The 26,129-nt window shown below is 38.5% G+C and overlaps 1 protein-coding gene across 1 annotated transcript in view; it reads left to right on the top strand.

Moving 5' to 3' along the window:
- The window catches only part of PDZD8 (PDZ domain containing 8), a 105,402-nt gene that overhangs the window by 15,814 nt on the left and 63,459 nt on the right, over nt 1-26,129 (top strand). Inside the window, exon 2 of the mRNA XM_015148280.3 lies at nt 19,309-19,431. Within this exon, the coding sequence (XP_015003766.2) occupies nt 19,309-19,431 (123 nt within the window). The remainder of the gene's footprint in view (nt 1-19,308; nt 19,432-26,129) is intronic.

Genomic DNA, 26,129 nt, shown 5'->3' with positions numbered 1-26,129 from the left:
GTGGGTTGTGATGAACATAAGACTATACGAGATTTGCCAGACATAGTCAAGAGAATTACTTTGGTTCCCTAAACAACTCGTCTCATTTGATAACTTGCCTCTCTGGTGCATAGGCTATCAGTTAACATTGACTCATCTTTTAGTCACCAGCTCTTTGAATTCTATTATGAGGGACCTGCAGCCTTGATTATCACTCTTTTGTTCAGCATATATATAAAACTGCTTTAGAAAATTGTGAGGCATTTTGGACCTTGATCATTCTATGCAGAAATAGGAACTTGGCTAAAAGTGAGCATTTTATATTAGGTAGAGGGTATATGGATGAGCAGGAGAAATTTTTTTTTGTAACAGTATTTGTTATCCTTGTTCTTATTAATTTCATAACTATTCAGGAATACTTTTTTCTCTGTAGGAATGCAGAAATTAAAATGATTTCCCCAAGAATAGTATAGTACACTTCAAGGAATTTCATAAATAGAACAATTTTCTGTGGGTTTCCTGAAGTCAGTTTATTAATATATTCAGTTTAATATAAGCTTAGTTATAAAACTTGATGCAGAAATACAAAGGCAATAACTAAGGTAGGGAGGCGTGCTGACTTTTTGTTTGTTGTTTTTGTTTTTGAGACGGAGTCTCACTCTGTCACCCAGGCTGGAGTGTAGTGGTGCGACCTCGGCTTACTGCAACCTCCGCCTCCTGGGCTCAAGCAGTTATCCCACTTCAGCCTCTCGAAGTTGGAAGTATAGGCGCGCACCACCATGCCCAGCTGATGTTTTGTATTTTTAGTAGAGATGGGGTTTCATCATGTTGGCCAGGCTGGTCTCAAACTCCTGACCTCAAGTGATCGCCCACCTTGGCCTCCCAAAGTGCTGGGATTACAGGCGTGAACCACCGCACCCGGCCTACTGTTGTTTTTGAAATGGGGTCTTGCTCTGTCACCCAGGCTGGAGTGTAGTGGCACACTCATGGCTTAGTGCAACCTCAACTGCCCGGCTCAAGTGATCCTCCCACCGCAGTCTCCCCAGTAGCTGGGACTACAGGCATGCTCCACCACACCCAGCTAATTTTTGTATTTTTTGTAGAGATGGGGTTTTGCCATGTTGCCCAGGCTGGTCTCGAACTCCTGGGCTCAGTCTATCCATCTACCTTGGCCTCCCAAAGTGCTGAGATTACAGGCGTCAGCCACCACACCTGGCCCTGACTATTGTTAATTTGTTCTCTTGCACTTAACAAATGATATTATCACAAAGCACACAATTAAGAAAAAAAAAAATCAATTAGCATGGGACTGAAATCATCACCACGTGGAATCTGAAGCCCAAGGAAGACAAACAGCCATGAACTGGGACCATCATACATGGTGAATGCTGAATCCTGAAGTGGTTCCTTATGGAAGAGAAGAAGTTTGCTACCTGACATGTCTATAGGAGTTCATCCTTAATATAGATAAATAGAAGGTTTGATAGGAAATATTTCTAGAGCACCTCACTGGGCCAAATGCCTTATGAGAAATTTCTCACCTCCTTACGTAACTCTATAAAATAGGTGCTATTATTACTATTCTTTCATAGGTGAAGAAACTGGGGGTCTCAGAGTTCCAAGTAACTAGCCCAAGGTGTCAAGGCTAGTAAGTATTAGAACCAAAATTCAAGACCAAGTATTGATTTAATACTTTAAACTGCCTTGTCAAAAAGAAGCTGAAAGTGAGGAATAAATAAATGAAAACCCAGGAGAAGAAAATCAGAGGGAAGAGAAAGATAAGGGATGGTGGGTAGTAAAAATAGGTGTGGAATGCAGCAGTGAGAATTAAGGGTTAGCAATCAGTAAAAAAGCAAGAGTCCATGAAAGAAGAGACGGGAGATGGAGGGGAAAGAAAGATGACTATAGGTTGGTGCAAAAGTAATTGTGGTTTTGCCATTACTTTTACATGGCAAAACCTGCAATTATATTTGTACCACCCTAATAAATTTAGTGAACTACTATTTTGGTCTGGGATGATACTATACTTTTATATACATATTATCCATTGAATCCCCAGAGTAAAACCATAATAGTGATATTTCACTTATAAATGAATAAGTGCAGATTCAAAAGGTTAAACGAGTTGCTCAAATTGAAACTCAGGTCTCTAAAATTGCAGAACTCATGCTTTTATATGATATCCAGTGTACAGTTTAAGAAACAGGGAACTTTTTTATTTGACCTTTTATTATGAAAAATTTCAAATATAGTTCTAAGGTAGAAAGAATAGTAAGATGAACACTCATAATCTGTCACTCATCTTCAGCAGTTGCCAACTCACGGCCAATCCTGTTTATCTCTAACTCCCTTTCCTCCTTAATCCCATAGATTATTTTGAAGCAAATGCCATGTATTTTATCCATAAATACTAAGTATGTAGCTCTCATATTTTTTATCAAATATAAAATAAATTTTAACAGTAATACCTAATGTCATTAAATATCGAAGTAGCGTTCACATTTTCCTGATCGTGTAGGCTTTTTTTTTTTCCCCCCCGAGATGAAGTCTTGCTCTGTTGCCCAGACTGGAGTGCTGTGGCATGATTGGGGTTCACTGCAACCTCTGCCTCCCGGGTTCAAGTGATTCTCCTGTCTCAGCCTCCTGAGTAGCTGGGATTACAGGCATGTGTCACCATGCCCAGCTAATTTTTGTATTTTTAGTAGAGACAGGGTTTCGCCACATTGGCCAGGCTGGTCTCAAACTCCTGACCTCAAGTGATCTGCCCACCTCGGCCTCCCAGAATGCTGGGATTACAGGCGTGAGCCACTGCACCTGGCCCCTGTAGGCTTTTTTAATCACAGACTTTTGGTTTGCTTTACATAGCAGTGATCATGCTCTGTTCAACAATGTATCCTGATTTTCTTTTTTTTTTGAGACAGGGTCTCACTGTGTCACCCAGGCTGGAGTGCAGTGGTGCAGTCTTGGCTCACTGCAACTTCCACCTTCCAGGTTCAAGTGATTCTAGTGCCTCAGCCTCCCAAGTAGCTGAGACTACAGGTGCATGCCACCACACCTGTCTAATTTTTGTATTTTTTGGTAGAGATGGGGGTTTCACTGTGTTGGCCAGACTGGTCTCGAACTCCTGACCTTAAGTGATCCACCTTCTGTGGCCTTCCAAAGTTCTGGGATTACAGGCATAAGCCACCATGTCCGGACCTGATTTTCTAAATAGCAGTTTAACATAAGCATTATCTTATATTTTATTTCAACTTTGTAAATTAATTTAGACTTGAATGCATTCTTTTATTATCTTTAAACATTTCACTGCTTTATTGCTTTTACTGGGAAAAAAAGTTTGTCTCTATGAAAAGTTGTAAGTTTAATAACATGCTATATTTTAAAATACCTTTTTTTTTGAAAGAAGATTCTATATCATGAAAAGGTGGGGCAGGGAGTACTCCAAAACCTTAGATGAGGCCAACATGAACTCATTTTCCAAAGAGACAGTAATCTCAGTAATTACCCCTGACTTATAAGCTATCTGGGTTATTTTTAATTTTTCTTTTTCTCATTTGTTCGTCGTTGATTACTTCCCTTTCCCCAGTCCCAGATTAGGATGCTTACCTTAATGATAGATTAATAGTAAAGTACATATTATTCTCTTATCACATCAGCCTAATTTAGCTTTTGTAAATGCAGTTAGGAATAACAATAACATAACTTCTGCCAAATATGGTTAACATTGTTAGTCGGGAACATTTAAATATAACTTTATTCCTAAAAGAGCATGGACCTGGGTGTGAGTATACCCATGTTTTTAGACTCAGGTGTAATTAGATTATTTCTCATGAGTAAAATGAAAGGATTTAAATATTTGGGTGTCTGTGGAATTACCTTTCATCCTGTGGAATAAATTAGTATTCGTGTGTGTTTTGCTTTAGTTATTTTCAAATTTTAATGGTAATCTTCAAATTGAGTTTTTCCTTTTTAAATTTTTCTTATTTTTCTTTTTTTATGTCATAAATGTCTCAGCATCTCTTTTTAACTTATTAAATGATATTAAGAAAATTATGTTAAATGTTAGGCAATTTTAGATTTAATACAGTTGTCTCTAAAAATAGAATCTGCAGGAAACTCTCAGTTCACAGAAGAAAAAAGGATTGAAGATGGAATCAACCAGTTGATAGTTTACAAATTAGACTGAGATCTGGAGCTATTCATTATAATGACTTAAAGATTAATGAGATCCAGATACTATCTTTTCTAAGACTTAAGGCTCCTGTGGTCTTAGAAAAGAGGAAAATGAGCATATAATAACTTAAGAGGCCGGGCGCGGTGGCTCAAGCCTGTAATCCCAGCACTTTGGGAGGCCGAGACGGGTGGATCACGAGGTCAGGAGATCGAGACCATCCTGGCTAACACGGTGAAACCCCATCTCCACTAAAAAATACAAAAAACTAGCCGGGCGAGGTGGCGGGCGCCTGTAGTCCCAGCTACTCGGGAGGCTGAGGCAGGAGAATGGCGTGAACCTGGGAGGTGGAGCTTGCAGTGAGCTGAGATCCGGCCACTGCACTCCAGCCTGGGCGACAGAGCGAGACTCCGTCTCAAAAAAAAAAAAATAAATAAATAAGAATTTTTAAAAATAGAATATGATTGTAATAGAACAGACTAACAACACCTTAATAGTATTTCTTCTAGAAACTTCTGAAATTTTTCAGAAAAATTTAAGTATTGTAGTATAATTAAAAGTATGCCATTTTAAAGTATATTTCATGTCATTAAATAGGTTCTTTATTCAGTGGAGATATACTAAGTGCCAGTTTATGTGCCAGGCATTTTGTTAAATACCAGGAATTTAAGCTGAACAGTAATAATAACTAATGTCTATTGAGTGTTTGCTGGCATGGTACTAAGTGCTTTTCATTATTCAATGCAATTCTTGTAACAGCACTGTGAGGTAGGTGTAACTATTATCCTCCTTTTGCCTCTGAGGAAACCGAGGCTCAGATTTTGGTCAAGGTCAGAAGTTTGCTCAAGGTTATATTGCTGGGAAGTGGCACAGTAGGATTCCAAGCCAAGCTATCTGGCTCCAGAGTCTGTTCTTAATCTCTATTCTATATGGCTGATAAATGTAAGCTTTCTTTTCTCAGGCAACTCACAATTTAGTTGGGAGGAGGGGATCTTTCAGGAGAACTAGAAAGGTGGAGACAGATACATAAATAGTATGGCTAGTAGCAAAACAGAGCGTATATAAAGTGTTTTTAGAACACAGGTGAGGAAACAATTACCAGATGGTAGAGGACAGGGACAGGTTACAGAGAGGAGGTGACTGAAGTAGAACTTCAGGAGTGAAAAGCTTACCACGTAGGGCTAGACTACGTATGGCATCAGAGTGTTTAGCAGGTACAGTTTCTCAGGAGAAATAATACGGTAGTACTAACCTTGGTGAACAGAGAGGAGTCTTGTGTATGAATTGTCCTTTTAATGTAATATCAATTGAAGTGTCTAAGTAAAATTGAAAATTCGAAATTTAGATTCATAATTTACCAATACAGAAAATGAAGAGTATTTTGAACCATTGTACTTTGTTTTCTTTCTGGCTTATACTTAGTTTTGTATTAGTGTGCAATAGTTTGCATGATAATGTATGCCATAAAAGTTATGACTAATTGAGGTTTTGAAAATTATACTTTTAATGCAGCAGGGGGAATTCATTGTTTGAAGGAGTACTGGCTCTGAAGCATAATAAATGAAGAAACATTTTGAAAATGATCACTCACTGAGTTATCTAGTTTATATATTTGGTGTAGGAGAATTTGAAGAGAACATTTATGTTTGCTAGTTCCTGATGTGATAGAGCCGAAACTTCCCGACTGAAAGCATAAACCATATAGGACTTTCAATTGCCGGTTTATAGCTGCTCGTTCCACTCTCTCCCTTAGAAAGGATATAGTGTTGTGTGTATTCCTGAGCCTGAAATATGACTGCAGTATCTGAGTATCTAACTTTGACTGGTCTCTCTATTATCAAGTAAGCCTATTTGTTAAACAGATGAGATGGTATTTGAGGTAACTGTTAAAGAATAGTTTAGCTTTAGACATAGGGAGATGGGATAGGAGCATACTGTGGGTAGGAGAAATCACAAAGGAACAGAATGAGGGTCTTGTAGGATCTTCAGGGATTCAGTGAGGAAGCCAGTTTGAAATAATAATACTTGGGCATAAAGAAGAGAAGAAAACCAGAATTTGTGTGCTTATAACAGCCACGAACTTGACTAGGTGTATCACATGTGTGAACTCTAAATCTTTGTAATAGTCCTGTGAGGTAGCTTTTTATTTACAACAACAAAAAGTAGAGGCTTTGTTTTTGGTTTAAGAAAGTACTCTTTTTAAGAAAAGGAAACAATTTCAAAAATCCCAACATTCTCAGCAATCAATGAAAACCTAAACCAGGCCAATGAGGAACAGAACAACAGAAGAGACATTTTAACGGTAAATGGATGGAGGGGAACGGGGATAGAACTAATTGGTTGTGAGGAGGAGTAAAAGGTAACCTCCACGTTTCCAAATCTCTTTGAAATTGGTGGTGCCAGTAAGAGAAAGCAGGAGAGGAGGGTACAAGTTTGAAGAAAGAGTGTTTAATTCATTTTTAGGTACCAATATATGAACTGTGATAAAAGCAACAGCAAGTGATGTTGCTCAGGGAAGTTAGAGAAAGGAAACAGGAAGACAGAAACCACGTTGTTTTAGTATACAGAACAATTTTTCTAATTCTTCATTCTGGAAAATTTCACTTAAGAGTCAAGAAAATAGTTCAGTAAATGCCGCTCCCCACCCCTTCACCCCCTCCCTCATCCTGCTTTGTAGCCAGTAATTAACTTAGGGCCACTCTTGTTCATCTATATCTTGCCACACACCTCTCCCCCGATTATTTCGAAACAAAATTTATGTGTAACATCAATATGTCTTTTTAAAAAAAGTATAATCCCACTATCAAAGCTTAAAAAGTAATAATTCTTTAACGTCTAGCTTAGGATCATTTTTTTATATCCCCAAATTAGAAAACATCAAGGTGTAGATTCTCAGAAATGACTATTTCATAGTGTTCCTTACAATAAACTAGCATGGATTTTTATTAGAACAGAGAGAGATAACCACGTGGACTTGTTTACCCCTTCCTTCTGAAATATTGTGACTAATAGGGTCTTTCTTGGAGGACTAGGATGAGAAAGTTTGAGAGCCATCAAACTGCACTGGGAAGGTCATTCCCATTATTATTGATTTCCACTCTCTCTAGGACTCCAAGTCAGTATTAATAGAATTGCTGAACAATTTTATTGAGTTCTTTATATTTTACTCAGCATCATAACCTAGACAAAATAGTTTGGAAGACAAGAGGTACTGTTTTAGATATCTAAAGGAAACTTAATAGAGAGCCCATGATTAACACTAGCATTTACTTTCTCTAAACCATTAAAAGTGAGATACTGTGATTTTATAGAAATTATACAGCTTTACAATGCAGATTAGGAAATGTGTTTTAGTAAAAGTGGCATTGTATTAGGACTTATTACAACTCCACTCCTGTGGCTCCACCCAGAAGCAATTTGGCACACGGAGGACAGCTTCAACCCCCTATGAGTTCATCTCTGCCCCAACCAATCAGCAGCAAGCACCTATTACCCGGCCACCCCACTCCTTCCCCCAAACTGCCTTTGAAAAACCCCTCACCTGCGAGCTTTGAATGAAGTGATTTGGGTACACATTTTATCTCCCCTGTGTTGTGGCCAGCCTTGTGTCTATTAAACCCTTTCTCTACTACAATGCCACCATGGTCTGTCTTTATGCCGTGGGCAGGAAGAACCCCTCAGGTGGTTACAATACCTTGTAGTTTAAGAGATGCTGGCACATGAATTAGTTTTACTTCACCCTCTCATAGGTAACAAAAAGCATGTATTATTCCCCTCCTCTCTTTTTGAACAAGAAAATGAAGTTTAAGGAGATAAAAGACTTTTCCAATATCACCTGCTTTATCAGTGATGAAGTTGGGACAACAATCTATATTTATATATGATTCTAAGTTTTGTGTTCTTTTGTCTTCTTTTTTGTGTTCTTTTTTGTCTCCTTGACAAATCCTCATCTAACCTTTGCCTGAGTATTTCTAGAGATAGAGGCTTGCTACTTCATATTGAGAAAGCCATGTTCTTTTTTCACTAGCTCTAATTGTTACAAAGTTTTCTCATATTGATCTGAAAACTCTAGCAGATTTATCACTTGAGCAAGAACATGAAAGCTCAACTACAGTTAACAGTAGATCTAGACCTCTGCATATTTTTACATTGGGTTTGTAGTAAAACCTTTCTCTCTAAAGATCACAGTGTTTGCAAACAGTTTTACTGCTGCCATGTGATGGAGATGTCACCAGCTGGTATTCAACATGCTTATAGAGCAAACTTGAAGAGACATCTTAAAGTAAAACATATTTTAGATGTTACAAAAGGTTCTCTCAGATCTACACAGGAGAATTTAAATATGTATTTTAAGTGTTAGTAAAGTAATGTACATTTAAAAATTAAACACGCCAAGTGTAGTGGCTCACTCCTAGAATCCCAGCACTTTGGGAGGCCAAAGCAGGAGGATTGCTTGGACCCAGGAATTCAAGACCAGCTTGAGCAATATAGCAAGACCCCACCTCTACAAAAAGTAACTGGGTGTGGTGGCCTGCATTTGTAGTGCCAGCTACTTGGGATGCTGAGGCAGAAGGATTGCTTGAGCCCAGGAGGTCAAGGCTGTAGTGAGCCATGATCACACCACTGCATTCCAGCCTGGGCAACAGAGTAAGACCCCGTCTTCAAAAAAAGAAAAAAACATGTTTTTTCTTTAAACTTTTATTAAAATATAATTCACCACCTGAAAAGTGTACTAATCAGAAAATTCAGCTCCATGAATGTCTACAAAGTGAACAAACTCGTCAAATCAGCATTCAAAACAAGCAACAGAGTATCACCAGCAACCAAAAAGTTCCTTATATGCTACCTAGTCACTACCTTCCCCTCCTCTGCCTAAAAGTAACTACTATCCTGATTTCTAACACTATTTTTAGATTTTTTTGTGTTTGTTTTTTGCCTGATTTTGAACTTTGTATAAATTGAATCATACCGTATATACTCATTTTTATTGTCTTTAGCTCAAGAGTAGTTTGTGAGATTAATCCATGTTGTTGCATATAGATACACTTTGTTCATTATATTTGCTGTGGAGTATTCCACTGTGTGAATGTATTTCAGTCTGTCCATTTTTGTTGATGGGCAGTGTTGTTATGAATATTCTTATATATGCCTTTTGGTGAACATTTGTGCACATTTCTCTTGGGTATATCAAGGAGTAGGATTGCAGAGTCATAGGGTGGATCTCTACAGCCTTCGTAGATATTACTACAATTTTCAAAGTAGTTTTAATAGTTGAAACCAGCAGTTTCACATCCTCTCCAACATTTGGCATTGTTTGTCCTTTCATTTTACTTAATGCATATAACTTAAAAATCAAAACAGAAGAAGTTATAATGAAAATCAGCACTTGCCTCCCTAAACCCTTTACTTTTCTGCCCTAAACTAGACTGTTCAGAAGCAATCGTTTCTAACTATATATTCTCGCTTTGTCATCCAGGCTGGAGTGCAGTGGCACAGTCTCTGCTCACTGCAAGCTCTGCCTCCCAGGTTCGTGCCATTCTCCTGCCTCAGCCTCCCGAGTAGCTGGGACTACAGGCGCCTGCCACTGTGCCCGGCTAATTTTTTTTGTGTTTTTAGTAGAGACGGGGTTTCACTGTGTTAGCCAGGATGGTATTGATCTCCTAACCTTGTGATCTGCCTGCCTCGGCCTCCCAAAGTTCTGGGATTACAGGCATGAGCCACTGCGCCCAGCCTATATATTTCTATTTTTAACAACTTTTAAGAGTCATTGGTTAAGAGCATAGATTCTGGGGCCGGGCGCAGTGGCTCACACCTGTAATCCCAGCACTTTGGGAGGCCGAGGAAGGTGGATCATGAGGTCAGGGGTTCAATACCAGCCTGGCCAACATAGTGAAACCCCGTCTCTACTAAAAATACAAAAATTAACTGAGCGTGGTGGCGGGCGCCTGTAATCCCAGCTACTTGGGAGGCTGAGGCAGGAGAATAGCTTGAATCTGGGAAGCGGAGGTTGCAGTGAGCTAAGATCATGCCATTGCACTCCAGCCTGGGACAGAGCAAGACTCCGTCTCAAAAGAAAAAAAAGAAAAAACACAGATTCTGGAGCTAGACTGCTAGACTACCTAGATTCTTATTTTGGTTCTACAACTTGCTAGCTGTGTTTCCCTGAGCAAGTTACTTAACCTCTCTGCATCTTAGTTCCCTCATCTGCAAAATGGGGTTTATTATAGTGCCTATCTCATAGAATTGTTTTGGGAATTAAGTTAATATAATGCCTTTCACATGCTAAGTATGTAATAAGTGTTAGCTATACTAATAATAATGGTGTTATCTCTGTATTACTAAACAGTATCATATAGCTCTTCTTGAGTCAGAAGCTTTAGACAGTGACTATTGATTGGCTTCAGACGATAAAGGATTTCGCTAAGTAATATCCTCTCTCACCTTCTCTTTTGCCTTTTTTTGGATATAGTTTTATTACTATTTTCCATTCATTCACTGACCTACATCTTTTTTTTTTTTCATTTGAGAGTGAGTCTTACTCTGTCACTCAGGGTGAAGTACAGAGTTGTGATCTCAGCTCACAGCAGCCTCAATCTCCCAGGCTCAAGTGATCCTCCTGCCTCAGCCTCCAGTGTAGCTGGAACTACAGGGGCACACCACCATGCCCAGCTGATTTTTGTATTTTTTTGTAGAAATGGGGTTTGGCTATGTTGCCCAGGCTGGTCACGAACTCCTGAGCTCAAGCAGGTCGCCTGTCTCAGCCTCCCAAAGTGTTGGGATTTACAGGCATGAGCCACCACACCTGGCCATCCTTATTTTCTTATTTTTATATAATTGATAACATGTTCTGTTCATAGTTAAGTCTTCCTTGGTCTGTGTTTTTACATTATGATGTCTATATAAGTACTGTTTATCTACAGAACTGTCTTATATGCAGATTATGTTTCCTTCTCTGTATTCCAGTTTCGTAACCTTAGTGCCATTCAAAGCAATATTTTTTTCTCTTACCAAATTGCCTTACTCAGATTTTCAGAGTATTCCTTTCCTTTCTCATTCCTTCTGCCTCTCCTATTTATTTCCTCTTATTTCTCGGAGATTTCTTTCCTGGAGCTTTCATCACCTGCCCCAAATGGGTTTTCTCTTGGCTTGTCACACACCAGTCATCTGGGTTTAGGACATCATTGCTCTCTTGACTTAGATTCACTGTTTTTGGATCACTTTCTTCAGTCTTGCTTTATGCCCTTATTTTGTGGGCATGTATCTTCATGTAACTTTTGAATAAAAGGATGTAGTCTTCAGCAAGCTTTTTGTTCTCCCTGAACTATGTGAAATGAGAAAATGATTTAAGATTCTTGCCTTAACATGTTATTGTGGGGATCAAATATAGTAATGTATGTAAAACTGTGAGCCTCCTTTGTCGGGCTCCTTCAGACTTGGTTTAGAACTTGTATTCCAGCAGAAAACAGGGTGATAAGTCAGTCAAGGGACTGTAGATCAGGCTCTGGAGTTACATATGAGTTTTGCTATGGACTGAATTGTGCTCCCCTCAAAAATTAATAAAATATGTTGAAGGCCCAACCCTCAATGCAACTCTATTTGGGATAGGGCCTTTAACGAGGTAATCGGGGTTAATTAAATGAGACCGTAAAGATGAGCAGTAATCCGATAAAACTGGTTTCCTTATAAGAAGAGGGAGAGAGAACAGGAATATGCACATGGAGGAAAGGCTGTGAGAAGACACAGTGAGAAGGCAGCCATCGCCAAGCCAAGGAGAAAGGCCTCACCAAAACCCAACCCTGTCTGTACCCTGATCTTCGACTTCCAGCCTCCAGAGCCACTCAGAGTTCTGTTATGGAAGCCATCGCAGATTAACGCAAGTTCCAGTTTTTGCTCTAGCATTTATTAGGTGTGAGATCTCAAGATTATTTCCTTATATACAGTGTGCTGATACCTAGTTTGGAGGTTGTAAGGATTAAGTGAGCAAATAAAGTGCTTTATACAGTCAGTATCTGGTTTGGTAGCCATTCAATAAATGTTTGTTTTTCATAAGCATTAAAAGGGACTATAATTTGTTTTAATGGAGCTGTGCCACTTTATGATTTTATTATTTTATCAGATAATTCTAACCAAACATTTATACATCAAAGCAGTGACAAGAAAAATTATTTCTGGGTAGCAGGGTTGTTGGTTTTCGTTTTAGCAGCTATGTTGAAATGTAATTCATATGCCGTACAGTTCACCTGTTTAAGCTTAGAATTTAATTGGCTTTTAGTATATTCACATATATGTGCAGCCATCACCACAGTCAGTTTTAGAACATTTTTATCACCTGAGAAAGAAAACCCATAACCTTTGGCTACCTCCTAATCCCTCACCTACCCCCAGGCCTAAATAACGCCTCATGTACTTTATAAATTTTTCTATTCTGGATTTTCATATGAATGGAATCATATAATATCTGACCCTTGTGGCTTCAGGACATACTGGCTGCGTGTTTTATTTCTTGGAATATTTTTTTCTACTCCCTTGACTCTTTTCTGTCCTTCTGGTTCTCCCATTATGTGTTTTACTAGTTCTTATTCCAGTTCGTACCTACTGTTATGAGTCCCTCTGTAATTTTTTAATTTCACTGATTGTACTTGTTGACTACAGAATTTTCTTTTTTTTTTTTTTTGGTCCACAAAAAGAGTCAAACTCTAAAATATTTGAAGATACTTATTCTGAGCCAAATAGGAGTGATGTGGCCTTCGACACAGCCCTCAGGAGGTCTTGTGAACATGTGCTCAAGGTGATCAGGGGTGCAGCTTGGTTTTATACATTTCAGGGAGACATGAGACTTCGATCAAATACATTTAAGAAATATATTAATTTGATCCAGAAAGGCAGGACAACTCGAGGGAGGCATCTTCCAGCTTACAGGTAGATTTTAAAATTTTCTAGTTGAAGGTTGAGTTTATCTAAAACCTGGGATCAATAGAAAGGAATGTCTGGATTAAGATCAAGAATTGTGGAGACCAACGTTCTTATTTATTGCAGAGGGAGCCTTCATGTAGTAGGCTTCAGAGAGAATAGGTTGTAAAACGTTTCTTATCAGACTTAAAGTCTGTGTCCATGTTAATGCTGGAGGGGTATGATGAGGCCTGTCCTGTCTGTGTTGATGTTAATGAAACGGCTCCATTGTCTGGGGTATATACCCTGGTTCTTGGTCTGGTGGAGAAAGAACTCAGGACACGGACACACACGAGGGGTGGGTTTAGAAGAGGAAAGTTTAATAGAAGAAGAAAAGAGAGAGAAAAAGCTTCCTTATGCTGAGAAAGTGGGTCACCCAAAAGAGGGTCTCTGATTTTCGGTGGAAAGCAATTAGTTTTGTACAGAGGCTTGAGGGGGCGGTGATTGATTTACATAGGGCTCAGGGGATTGGGTTGACCAGGTGTGCTACTTACCTAGTCCCAAAAAGACTGACCCTCCCACCCTAGTCTTTTATTATACAAATGAGGCCTCCACCTGGCGGCAGCCATGATGCCTGTACATGGTTTTACCAGGAGGCTGCCATGAGACCCTAAAAGTGGTGACAAGGAAAAGAGGGCAGGAAACACCATATTGAATGTACCTGGCTTCCAGGTACAGCTGCATTTACATATAAAAGCTCCTAGTTTGTATATTATACCTGACTTCTGTGGCTGCTTTCTGTTAGAGAAGCAATGGTTTGGGGGCTGCTTTTTATTAAAGGAAAATTCCACCAAGAATTTTCACCCTTTCTAACTGCCTAAAAATTACTTATGAATAACTTCTGTATTATTAACGCTGGAGGGGTATAATGAGGCATCTCTGGCATGTCCGACCCCCATTTGCCATCATGGCTTGAACCATTCATTTAGATTAAATTTTAAGAGTGCCCTGGCTGAGGAGGAAGTCCAATCGGATGGTTTGGGGGGGCCTTAGAATTTTATTTTTGGTTCATAGTTTCTTTTTTTACAATTCCTGTCTCTTTATTGTTATGCTCTATTTAATGTAACATTGTCATAATACCTCCCTATAGTGTTTTTGTTTTTTTTTTTTTTTGGACAGAGTTTCGCGCTTGTTGCCCAGGCTGGAGTGCGATCTCAGCTCACTTCTACCTCCGCCTCCCAGGTTCAAGCGATTCTCCTATCTCAGCCTCCCGAGTATCTGGGATTACAGGCATGTGACACCACGCCCGGGTTAATTTTTATATTTTTAGTAGAGACAGGATTTCATCATATTGGTCAGGTTGGTCTCGAACTCCTGACCTCAGGTGATCTGCCTGCCTTGGCCTCCCAAAGTGCTGGGATTACAGGCATGAGCCACCACGCCTGGCCGAACCCCAATAGCCGAACCCCTGTAGTTCTTTAATCGCGTCTTGTTCCATGAACATATGTATGGAGACATATTTAACATCGACACAGACTTTAAGTCTGATAAGAAACGTTTTACAACCTATTCTCTCTGAAGCCTACTACCTGAAGGGTTCCTCTGTAAATAAGAACTTTGGTCTCCAAAAATTTTGAATCTTTTTCTGTTAAATCTAACATCTGGTCCCTCTCACAGGTAGTGTGTGTGTGTGTGTTTTGTTTTGTTTTGTTTTTGTTTTTTGCTGTATGGGTCATACTTTTCTGTTTCTTTGTATGTCTCATAACTTTTTCTTGGAAACCAAACACTTTAGATAATATATTGTAGCAACCTTAGATACTGGTCTCCCCTTACCCAGAGCTTGATATTTGCTTATCTGTTTTTAGGTTGGCTGGCTGGATTATTTTAGTACAGTACACCTACCCCACTCACCCCCTCCCCACCACTAGTGTTCACTCTCTTGTTGCTTTTAATAGCACCCAGGGGTGTAACTTGTTCTACAAACTGTTCCAATCAAATTGTGCCTCCTTCAGGAATAGTTACCTTGGTTAAGTGTTTGATACTTGCTCTCACCCCAGGAGGGCTCCTCCCAGCTATCTTATTTCCTGTTTCTCTACTAGGAGCACAGCAGCCTGCAGCCTAGGATATGTCTTCCTTAAATCCTTGAAGGAAGACATGTGCTTTTCACCACAACCTCCATTGTTCTTGATAGTACCTTTAGGTTTGAGCTTCTTCACAGACTATTGTAAATGAAATTAATTCCTTTGGGAAGAGATTGGGAGAATCTGTTTTCTGACCTGCCTCTCCCTCTCCTTTTCCCTTAGCAAAATAATCAGAACCAGGTCTCTGGAGCTAGGGGTGAAGACGGCCGTAGGCTTCTCTCTGGGTGATACCACAACTCTAGGAGCTGAGTGCTAGATTGGGGATGGATTGGCCTGAGGTCCTCTTGGCTTGCCTTTTCCACTATGGAACCACTTCCTCATGAGCCAGGGCAAGATAGTCAGGGCTCCAGTATTCTCAGTGTTCTGTGCCCAAGGTAGACCCTCCATTCCATGAGTGGGGGCTGGGTCAATGAAGGAAGCCCCCTCCTGTTGACCGAACTTGCCTGGAAGTAACAGGTGACTGGAGGCTGGATGAGAAGTGTTCCTATCCTCCTCCTCCTCCTCCCAGGGAGAAAGCCCACCAAATGAGAGCTGTGGGATGAGGGAGCCCTGTGTTCATGGCAGTAGAAGTCTAGCATGGAGTGGCCTGGCGCGGTGGCTCACACCTGTAATCCCAGCACTTTGGGAGACCGACGCAGGCGGATCACAAGGTCAGGAGATTGAGACCATCCTGGCTAACATGGTGAAACCCCGTCTCTACTAAAAATACAAAAAAATAGCTGGGTGTGGTGGCGGGCACCTGTAGTCCCAGCTACTCGGGAGGCTGAGGCAGGAGAATGGCTTGAACCTGGGAGGCAGAGCTTGCAGTGAGCCGAGATCATGCCACTGCACTCCAGCCTGGGCGACAGATCAAGACTCCATCTCAAAAACTAAAAATAAAAAATAAAAAATAAGTCTAGCGTGTAGTCTCTGCCACCCTGAGCTTGTTGGGGAAACAGGGTTCAAACACCACAGACTTGACTTTCTTACCAAATTTTCATAGATTTTCTTAAGTAGATTTAAAAAATTTGCTGTTTGCTCTTAAGACCATTTCCAGAGACTGTACATGTTTTGGTTTAAAATAATTTTCACCAGTTTCACTGGGGAGCAGATCAGCAGGGCTCTTCATACTGTCATCCTTAAAGTTGATCTTCCTAGTTTGGGTTTTTAAGTTTTCTACAGGAAGAAGTACAGGTAGTTTGTTAAGACTATTTTGGGGGGAAGCCTGAGTGAAAAAACTGACATTTTTGAGTTAATAGGTTAATTAGGAAATAAACACTAATGGATTTTGAAGAAAGATCATATGATGGAATAGGAAGATAAAAGAAAGTGATAGAGGTAGCCCGCTTCATTGTTTGGATTCTTTATGGGTTTGGGATACTTAAAGACTTGGACTTAAAAGTTCTGAAAACCAAATGTTCTTAGAGAATTTTAACGTGTGGATTCTATTTATTGGCTTGCCAAACATGTTCATGCTTTATCCCACCGTTTAGTATATTCATTTAAAATGGAATACATTGTTCTGATTTCAAATTATTTTTGTGCATAAACACTCTTAGCAAAACCCCCTGTTAGACTTTATTCCATATAACATTCAACTCATACTCCTGTGAGAAATTTTTTAATTGAATTTTGACTTTATATTTGACAAGAAAAGCTGGTTCTTAGAGCAGTTGTGATTTAGCTAACTTGGATTATTAAATTCCAAGTTTCTAGTATATATGATGATTATAATTTTTTGCAAAGTAACAGAGTTATATGTTTTTCAGGAGTCATAAGGACTGTGTTAAAAGCACCCAGCTACAACATGATATTGATATAAATTTAGCTACGATTTTTTTCCCTCTAAAAATTTGGTGCCAGTCTGTCTGAATCAAATGACTTCAAATGCAAATTAGCGTTTTAGTTGGGAGAAACTGAGGGGGCTTTCTGCTTTCCATAGTAGTTTAGAAACAGGAGAAAAGCACTGAGCATTACCTGTGTCCCTACTTAACGTTTCCTTAAAAATTTTTTTTCTTTAACCTTATTTACTGGGAAAACATAAAACAGCATTTAACCCCCTCTATTACTATCTTTCCGTATAAACTATAGTAGGCTATTGATATTTTCTAAGTGTTTATTTCACTTTTAGTGTTAACTGTAAATCAGTGCAACACATACTCAAATCCTGATAATGTGTGAAACATCCTGTCAGGTATGTGATGGATGCAGAGAATTGTGAGACTAAGTCATATTTGACATTTTAAGGCTTAAATGCACAGCAGTTTAGAAGACTGCAAGATAGAGAAGAAAGCAGCATGTATGGCAGAGTGTGAAAGAGGGGAGGATTTGGAGAGGCTTTGAGGAATCTGGGACAACCTCCAGTTGGTATGAAAGGCCTGAAGGCAGGAATATTCATAGTGTCTTCTGGGCATATGAGGTGACTTTCTAGATTGGAATGTTTATATTAAGGGAATATGTGATTAGAAAGATTAATTGTGGGCTGGGTGTGGTGGCTCAGGCCTGTAATCCCAGCACTTTGGAAGGCCATGTGGGAGGCCGAGGCGGGCAGATCTCTTGAGGTCAGGAGTTCAAGACTGGTCTGGCCAACATGGCAAAACCCCATTTCTACTAAAAATACAAAAATCATCCAGGTATAGTGGTGCATGCCTGTAATCCCAGCCACTTGGGAGGCTGAGGCAAGAGAATACCTTGAACCAAGGAGGCAGAGGTTGCAGTGAGCCAAGACCGTGCCACTGCACTCCAGCTTGGGCGACAGAGCAAGACCCTGTCTCAAGAAAAAATAAAAATAAAAAAGGAAGATTAATTGTGGTGGACCTTAAATGTAAAACCAAGAACTTTTGACCGTGTGTGTGTCTGTATCTGTGTGTGTGGTCAGTAAGAAGTCACTAAAACTTTCTGAGCAAGTAGATATCATGGCAAGTGACAATGTGTAGGGTGAATTGAAAACCACAGGGCTTTAAGCCCAATTTTCTTTCATTTTCTTTTTCTTTAGCTTTAATGGAGGAGTATGATTTGTGTTTGAAATTACAAGTTTTTTAAAACCTACAGTTTATAACTCAGCACAAACTTCTCCATAAAAACAACAGTATTAGCAATGAGCATATGAATACTGAATAATTCGTAAGTAACTGAGGTGTTATGTAGTTGGACTTTGGAATCAGACTAGCTTGAATTCTGGTTTTGCCATTCACTTTGTAAAATTGAACAAACTTGTTAACCTTCCTAAGCTTCATTCTTTTCGTCTGGCGAGAGGAGCCAATAACATTGCCCTCTTCAGGGTTGTGAGCATTAAATAAGATAATGCATGTATAAAGCACTTAGCATACTGCCTGGCAAATAGTAAACATCTCTGATGAATACCTCTGCTGTGTTAATTGTTGTTAATGTTGCTATTACACTGATCTTTATCATGTACTAATCACTATCTATTACAGTCAGCTCTCTGTATTCGTGGGCTCCACATTCATGGGTTCCACATCCATGGATTCAAACAACTGTGGATTGAAAATATTTTTTAAAAATTTCATCTGCACTGAACATGTACAGACTTTTTTCCTTGTCATTATTCTCTGAACAATATAGTCTTAACTATTTACATAGCATTTACATTGCATTAGGTATTATAGGTAATCTAGAGATGATTCAAAACATATTGGAGAATGTACATAATACATATACTGGGCCATTTTATATGAGAGACTTGAGCATCCTTGGATTTTGGTATCCTTGGGAAGTACTGGAACCAGTCCTCCATGGATACCAAGGGGACTGTATATTATTTCCATGAAACATGCATTCTGAATTTTGATCTTGTACTGTAGGAACACTATCCATCTGGTTCACAAACAGTCTCTCTCCTGCCTCACCTAAACTTCATGGCCCACTTGCTGCCTCTAGATTTTTCTTTTCTTTGTTCTCTCTTGCCTTATCAATGGGAGCATACCAAAAAACCAAGACTTATGGGTGCCATAGCGAAGGCACCATTTGCTGCCAGTTATGGGGGAGTGTGGTAAGCTTTGGTTTTGTAGAGCAATTGTAGTATTAGGTGTTCATTTTGCTTTGTGTTTTTTTATGGGTGGGTTTTGTTATGCTTTAAACTGTGGTGTTTATTATTCAGACATTTAGACTTATCTTTACTTTTGTCAGGTTTAAGCCGTTTTTTCCATACCAGACCTTGCAAGGATTTGAAGAAGATGAAGAGCATATCCATATACAACAATGGGCACTTACTGAAGGCCGTCTTAAAGTTACATTGTTAGAATGTAGCAGGTATGTTCTTTGTTTTGTCATTACTAAGTTGTGGGGAAAACAGTGCAGTGAAAATGTTCCTAAGCAGTATTTGTGTTGTGTGTTCATTTAAATTGTATTATTTACCTGTCAATTCTTTAACTGTAAATTTAATATCATAAAAGTAGTCCTGGCCGGGCGCAGTGGCTCAAGCCTGTAGTCCCAGCACTTTGGGAGGCCGAGACGGGCGGATCATGAGGTCAGGAGATCAAGACCATCCTGGCTAACACGGTGAAACCCCGTCTCTACTAAAAAATACAAAAAACTAGCCGGGCGAGGTGGTGGGCACCTGTAGTCCCAGCTACTCGGGAGACTTGAGGCAGGAGAATGGTGTAAACCCGGGAGGCAGAGCTTGCAGTGAGCTGAGATCTGGCCACTGCACTCCAGCCTGGGCGACAGAGTGAGACTCCGTCTCATTAAAAAAAAAAAAAAAAGGTAGTTCTTTCTAACTTTAACAAATATAAATCGTATTTTAGAAAGTGCTTTAATGGAGGGAGGGGCATTTATTCTGTAGTCATTCCAACACTCTTTAGATGCATAATGCTCTGTTGGCTTATTTTTAACTTATTCTACCTACTGGGGAGCTGTTCCTATGTTAAAGAGAAAATTACTCAATGATACTTGTTAAAGCACAGTAAGGAAGTCTTTATTCAGGACCGTCATGATAAGTATAGCAGCCACTGCAGTGAGATCTTGAAGTAGGTGACAGATTGGGCTCAACTCTGAATACAGCATGGGCAGGTGGAAATTTATAGCCAAGAAGCAATGTGGGATCAGTGGATTGAAACTTACTAAGAGGAAACATCAAGGGTAAAGGGGATTCTGGCTAAACCAACCTAGCAGGATTCTTGCTAAAAACAGTCCAGGGTGATCAGACATCATGGAGGATGGTAAAGGACAATCAGATATAAAGAATAGGGGTTTCTTGCTAAACTGACTTAGCAGAGTTCTTTGCTAAAACTGGACAGATGGGCCTAGCAGAAGATTCAAAAACCTCAACAAAGTTTGGCCTGGCAAAGAATCTTTGTCACCTAGCAAAACAGTTTTGAGAATTGTTCGTGATAATTGGAAACACTCAGGAAAGCTGCAAAACTAGACTTTGAACCACTGTGGCTTTTTAGCGTTTTAGAACTGGAAGAGATCTCAGAAATAATCTTGCCTAGCCTCCTTGTTTTACTTTGCCAGCACCAAAGTTTAAGCTATATTCATATCTTGCTTGAACTACTTACTATACTAGCCTTCATATCTCCTAGTCCGCTGGTCCCCAGAATAACAACCAGCATGATCTTTTCAAAATGCAAATCTAATTGTCAGTCTCCTACTTAAAACTCTTTAACAGCTTCCTCATTATTCTTAGGATGTGAACCCAAATCCTCACCATGACACACAGGTTCCTCTTAGCTCTTCCAGCTTCAGTCTCACCATCCTCCACCCAGCCCCTCATTCATAATGCTTCAGCTACATAGGCCTTCCCAAGGCAAGGTGTTGGCAGACTTTTTCTCTAAGGGGCCAGATAGTACATTTTAGGCTGTGATTCACATGGTCTCTGTTGCAACTATACAACTCTGCCTTGCAGTACAGAAGCAGTCACAGATAATGTGTAAATGAATGAATGTGGCTGCGTGCCAGTAAAACTTTGTATATGAATTTCATAATTTTCATATGGTATAAAATATTCTTTTGATACTTTTCAACCATTTAAAAACATAAAAACCACTGGTAGCCCACAGGTTATACCGAACAGGCAGTGGACTGAATTTAGACCATGAGCTGTAGTTTGCCATTCCCTACTTAAATATTTTAAAGCACCAAGCCCATTGCGTTGACTAGCTGCTGCTTTCTTGGCCCCCTTCTCTGCTCCATGAAGCCAACCTTTCTTGGTTTGACTCAAAAGCTACCTTCTTAATGTCTCTCCTGATCATTCCAAGTACAAGTATACTATCCTAGGGCTATATTTTTATGACACTTGTTTGTACCACTTACTTGTTACATATGACTTTTATTTTTATTTCCAACCCATAATACAATTAAGTACTTGAGAACGCAGGTTATATTTTATATCTAATACATTTGTATCCTTGGTAATAGGTTAGTTTTGAATATACTAATAATATACTTAATCTTTTTTGTTATTGTTGTTAAGTCCAGGGTGACTCAGGATTGTGTATCATTATGTTAGAAAGCCTGGTAGACAAAAAATCCCTTTTTTAAAAAAAATTTAAAAAAGACTAAATATGTTGTCTATTTTGTAAAAGGAACTGCACTGTATAGTAAAATAGATATAATAGGTACTATGCTAGGTATTTAGAAAATACTAATTCATTTGCCTTAATGTTGCTGGTAAGGTTAGGTTTTGATTATATGTCTGTTAGCTTGTAGCTGTTTAACCACAAGCTTTGGTGTCAGCTTTGCTCACCACATTTTTGCTTTACCTGCAGTACTGCTCACTTAAAGCCTTGCTACAGGAGTCAAAGACTGCATGTAAGGCATTGAGAAAGTATAGCCAGACATTCTTTAGGTCATGTTAAATTGAGATAAATGAAAAGAAAACCATTAGAATGTGTGAAGTACCTGTAACCAACTTTATTTTAATAAGGAACTGTGTAATAAATCTCTGAAAGGATAAATGAGGAACCAATAAGAAGTTTTATAGGGTATACAGGGAAGGAACTGGGTTGATGATGATAGACAGGGGTCAAGGTGATAGCCCAACTATTCCCTATAAACTTGTTTATGTTGTTTTACTTATCACCTGGTCAAAAATTAAGGTCCAGTATTTTTAGAGAGTACATAATTAGGCTGAAGGGAAAAACATGGAAAAATAGTTTTTTTAATGTCTGTTCTTAAGTTATATAACTATCGGCTTAGGTTATATAGCCAGCACCTTTCCCCAAGTGATAGATTCATCTCGGGAACAAGTCCACTATCTAAAGAGATTTCCTTGCACCATTTTTACAAATCCCAGCATGTAAAAGTTACTCAGTGTTATGGCGCTGTGTTATTGTTTACATAGTTTAAGGATTATTTGTTTATGAAGGAGAGAATAAGTCTCAACTCATTCCTGGTTTTTTGGCTTCGTATTAAGTCCTAACATTCTTTCCGTTAAAAACTTACATTATTATTATTTTTCTTGTAAACTTTTTTCTTAGTATAAAAATAGAAAACTCTGTTCAGGTAGATTTTAAGTTTATAGGATTCAAACTAAAGAGAACATATTACTGTAACCTAAGCATTTTTATTTCAATTGTTAATCTCATTTGAATATAAATTCAGCTTGTGTGTTTTATTCTAATTCCTGAAGCAAAAAGAAGCACTAGAGAAAATGAAAGTACACATAACAGTGCTTTCTTTTTGGAAAAAGGACCAAAAAAAATGCTTATTACTTCATTTAAAGTGGAATAACATAGACTTTTGAGTTATAGAAAGCACTGAATTCAGTCTAGCCATATGCCCTTATGTAGTGTCACTAGGCAAGTTACACATCTGTAAAATGGGCAAGGGAGCTACCTTGCTGGTAATTGTAATCAGAGATAGGTAACTACCCACAGTGCCTACCACATAGGACGCCTACAGTAGATGTAGCTTCTATTATTATGTCTCAAGATAATCATTGCAGTGTCTGTGAAGAAAAAATATTTAAACAACGGCATTTTTTTCTTGCATATTTGTTTGTGAGAATTGGAATTTGAATTTTATTATTTTAAAAAGGTCTCATTTTGTAAAGGGAGGTTCTTTCCTAATTATCTGAAATACTGTTTTGCATTTCCCAAGCAATAGCTTGAGGGTGGAAAGGCAGTATTGTGTGTAAACATTGGTTTTCACATTTTGCTTTTGTCAAGTATTTTTTAAAAAGCAATTCTGAACAATCGCATGTTTTTTTGAGTTGATGAAAGCTGATTTTTTTTTAACCACAGATGAATGCAGTGGCTGTTTGTGGTACTGCTATTAGGTGAAATTATTTCACATTAGTATTGCAATCATATTGTTAAGATGATTATTTTTAAATTTATAATTTATAGTCTATCTTATATCTTAAAGGATAGAAGATATTTGAGGTATTTTGCAAAGAAAACATGTAACCATGTGTACTTAAGCAGAAGATATATTAGATCAAAAACATTGAAAAGAGATCAATTTTCTGGCAGCTAAGGCAACAAAGGAAACTTGATGGATTAGTTAGATCTTTCTTTCTTTTTTTTTTTTTTTTTTTTTTTTTTTGAGATGGAGTCTCACTGTAGCCCAGGCTGGAGTGCAGTGGCACAGTCTTGGCTCACTGCAAGCTCCGCCTCCTGGGTTCATGCCATTCTTCTGCCTCAGCGTCCCAAGTAGCTGGGACTACAGGTGCCCGCCACCATGCCTGGCTAATTCTTTGTATTTTTAGTAGAGAAGGGGTTTCACCGTGTTAGCCAGGATGGCCTCAATCTCCTGACCTCGTGATCCGCCCACTTCGGCCTCTGAAAGTGCTGGGATTACAGGCATGAGCCACCGCCCCTGGCCAGATCTTACTTTCATTTCTGAAACAATTGATTTGTTTTAAAAACTTAAAGTTTACAAAATATATATATTTTGAAAATATGCATACATTGTAAAATGGCTAAATCAAGCTAATTAACATATGTATCACCTCACATACACTTAGGTCTTATTTTCTGATAAACTGTGCATGTTCTTTAGGAGAAAAATTCTGGCTCCAAATTCTAAGAGGGATTTTTCATGGATCTTTATGTAAAAGACATTGAATAATGTAGTGAATACTTTTTTGGGAGCTAATATTATCAACCAGTTACAGTTTAAAAAAACAAATAAGATTATAGTCAGCGAAGGCAAGGGCTATAAAATTTTGTTGTGTATACTCCAAAGCAGTACATTTAGTCTAGCTTGTACTTATTATAAGTAGAAGGAGATTCTAATTAGTTATTTCTTTACTGAGTTACACTCATGCTGTTGTAAAGCCTATATTTTCTCAACAGCTTCTAGGGTGTTTTGTCTCACTGGATTTCAAAATTACATCTTTTTTTTTTTTTTTTTAAGTTTTAAATGTTAAATATAACACAAACACAGAAAACCACAGCAGTTGACATTCAATTCTGTTACCAAGAGTCTTCCCTTATTCTTAGTTTATTGTCCCCATTGACCCATGAATTTTTATTTTTCTCAATGGTTATAATTCTTTACTGTCCTTAATTATTTTGGTGTCTAAATTGTCTCAGATTTGGCCAGTAGGAACCCCCTGAAGATGGATCCTGTGTGTGATGTGACCCCATCTTTTTTTTTTTTTTTTTTTTTGAGAATTCATTATTTTCTGATTTAACAAGCTGTTCTGCATTTATCTTCTGTCTTCTCTGGCACGGTCCCAGAACCAACTATTTTTCCAAAGAACCCCAATTCTTTTTATTTTTAGCTGAGACTACAGGCATGTACCACCATGACTAGCTGCCTAGTTCATTTTAGTAAAGGATGGTATTATTAATAGAAACCAAGATCTGAATGTTGGGTGTGTTTATTGCTACTTTATATATTCATAGACCTCTTCAGAGGACAGTTAGGAAATACATTCATGTATCAGTACTTATACATGCATGCACACACGTAATTTAGAAGTCATGAGTTCACCCAATACAGGTTGAGCAACCTTAATCTGAAAAATTTGAACTCCAAAATGCTCCAGAATCTGAGTGTTTTTCAGTGCTGACATGATGCCACAAGTGGAAAATACACACCTGACACCTTTGCTTTCTGATGGTTCACTGTACACAAACTTGGTTTCATGCAGGAAACAATATTTTTGTATAAAATTATCTTCAGGCTATAAAGTATATATGAAACAAATTAATTTTGTGTTTAGATTTGGGTCTCATCTTCAAGATATCTCATTAAATATAAGCAAATATTCCAAAATCTGAAACACTGCTGGTCCTAAGCATTTTGGATAAAGAATGCTCAAACCTGTACCTCCAATTCTAGTTCATCCTTATGGAATTATTCCTTGCTTTGGTTCTTCCCCCAATTCTTACTTCATGGCACTCAACAACATCAGCACTTTTATTCATTTGCTCAGTCCTATAATAATCTTAATTAGTTTCAGAATTGCGTTCATGCAAGTACAAAAAACATACTACAAGGAGTTCAGGATTCCTTTGTAATTCTTCCTGACGCTGCCCAAGATTGAGGGAATGTGAGGTCAAGTACTGTGTTCTTAAATTATTTAGATTTCTTTTTTCCTTTTTGGTGTGATTATCATGTTCATTTAAAATATAGTTGGGTTTATTCGTTTCAGATTTAGTCTCCCCCCACTCCTGCTTTTCTTCATCCTTCCTGATTTTTGCTTTTAAATATGTAGAGTATTAACATGCTTCTCCAAACCCAGAACTATACAAAAAGATATACAGATGGTATATAGGTTATTAAACCATCAGTGGTGTTATTTTTGCCTTCAACTGTTATCTGTCCTTTAAAGAAATTAAAAGAAGAACAAACTTTGGTAGTGGTGGGTTTTTTTTACATTTACTGTATATTTACCATTTCTGTTGCCTTTTATTTCTTCTTTTGTATCAAAATTGTCATCTGGCATTCCTTCCCTTTACCCTGCAGAACTTCCTTTAGCACTTCTTGTTATGTAGGTCTGCTGGCAACAAATTGTCTCATTTTTTGCTTACCTGGAAATTTACTTTCCTTTCATC

This window comes from Macaca mulatta, chromosome 9 (genome assembly GCF_049350105.2).
Source record: "Macaca mulatta isolate MMU2019108-1 chromosome 9, T2T-MMU8v2.0, whole genome shotgun sequence".
Classification (NCBI taxonomy): domain Eukaryota; kingdom Metazoa; phylum Chordata; class Mammalia; order Primates; family Cercopithecidae; genus Macaca; species Macaca mulatta.
The sequence above is the reverse complement of the archived record's forward strand: the minus strand, read 5'-3'. Positions and strand labels throughout refer to the sequence as shown.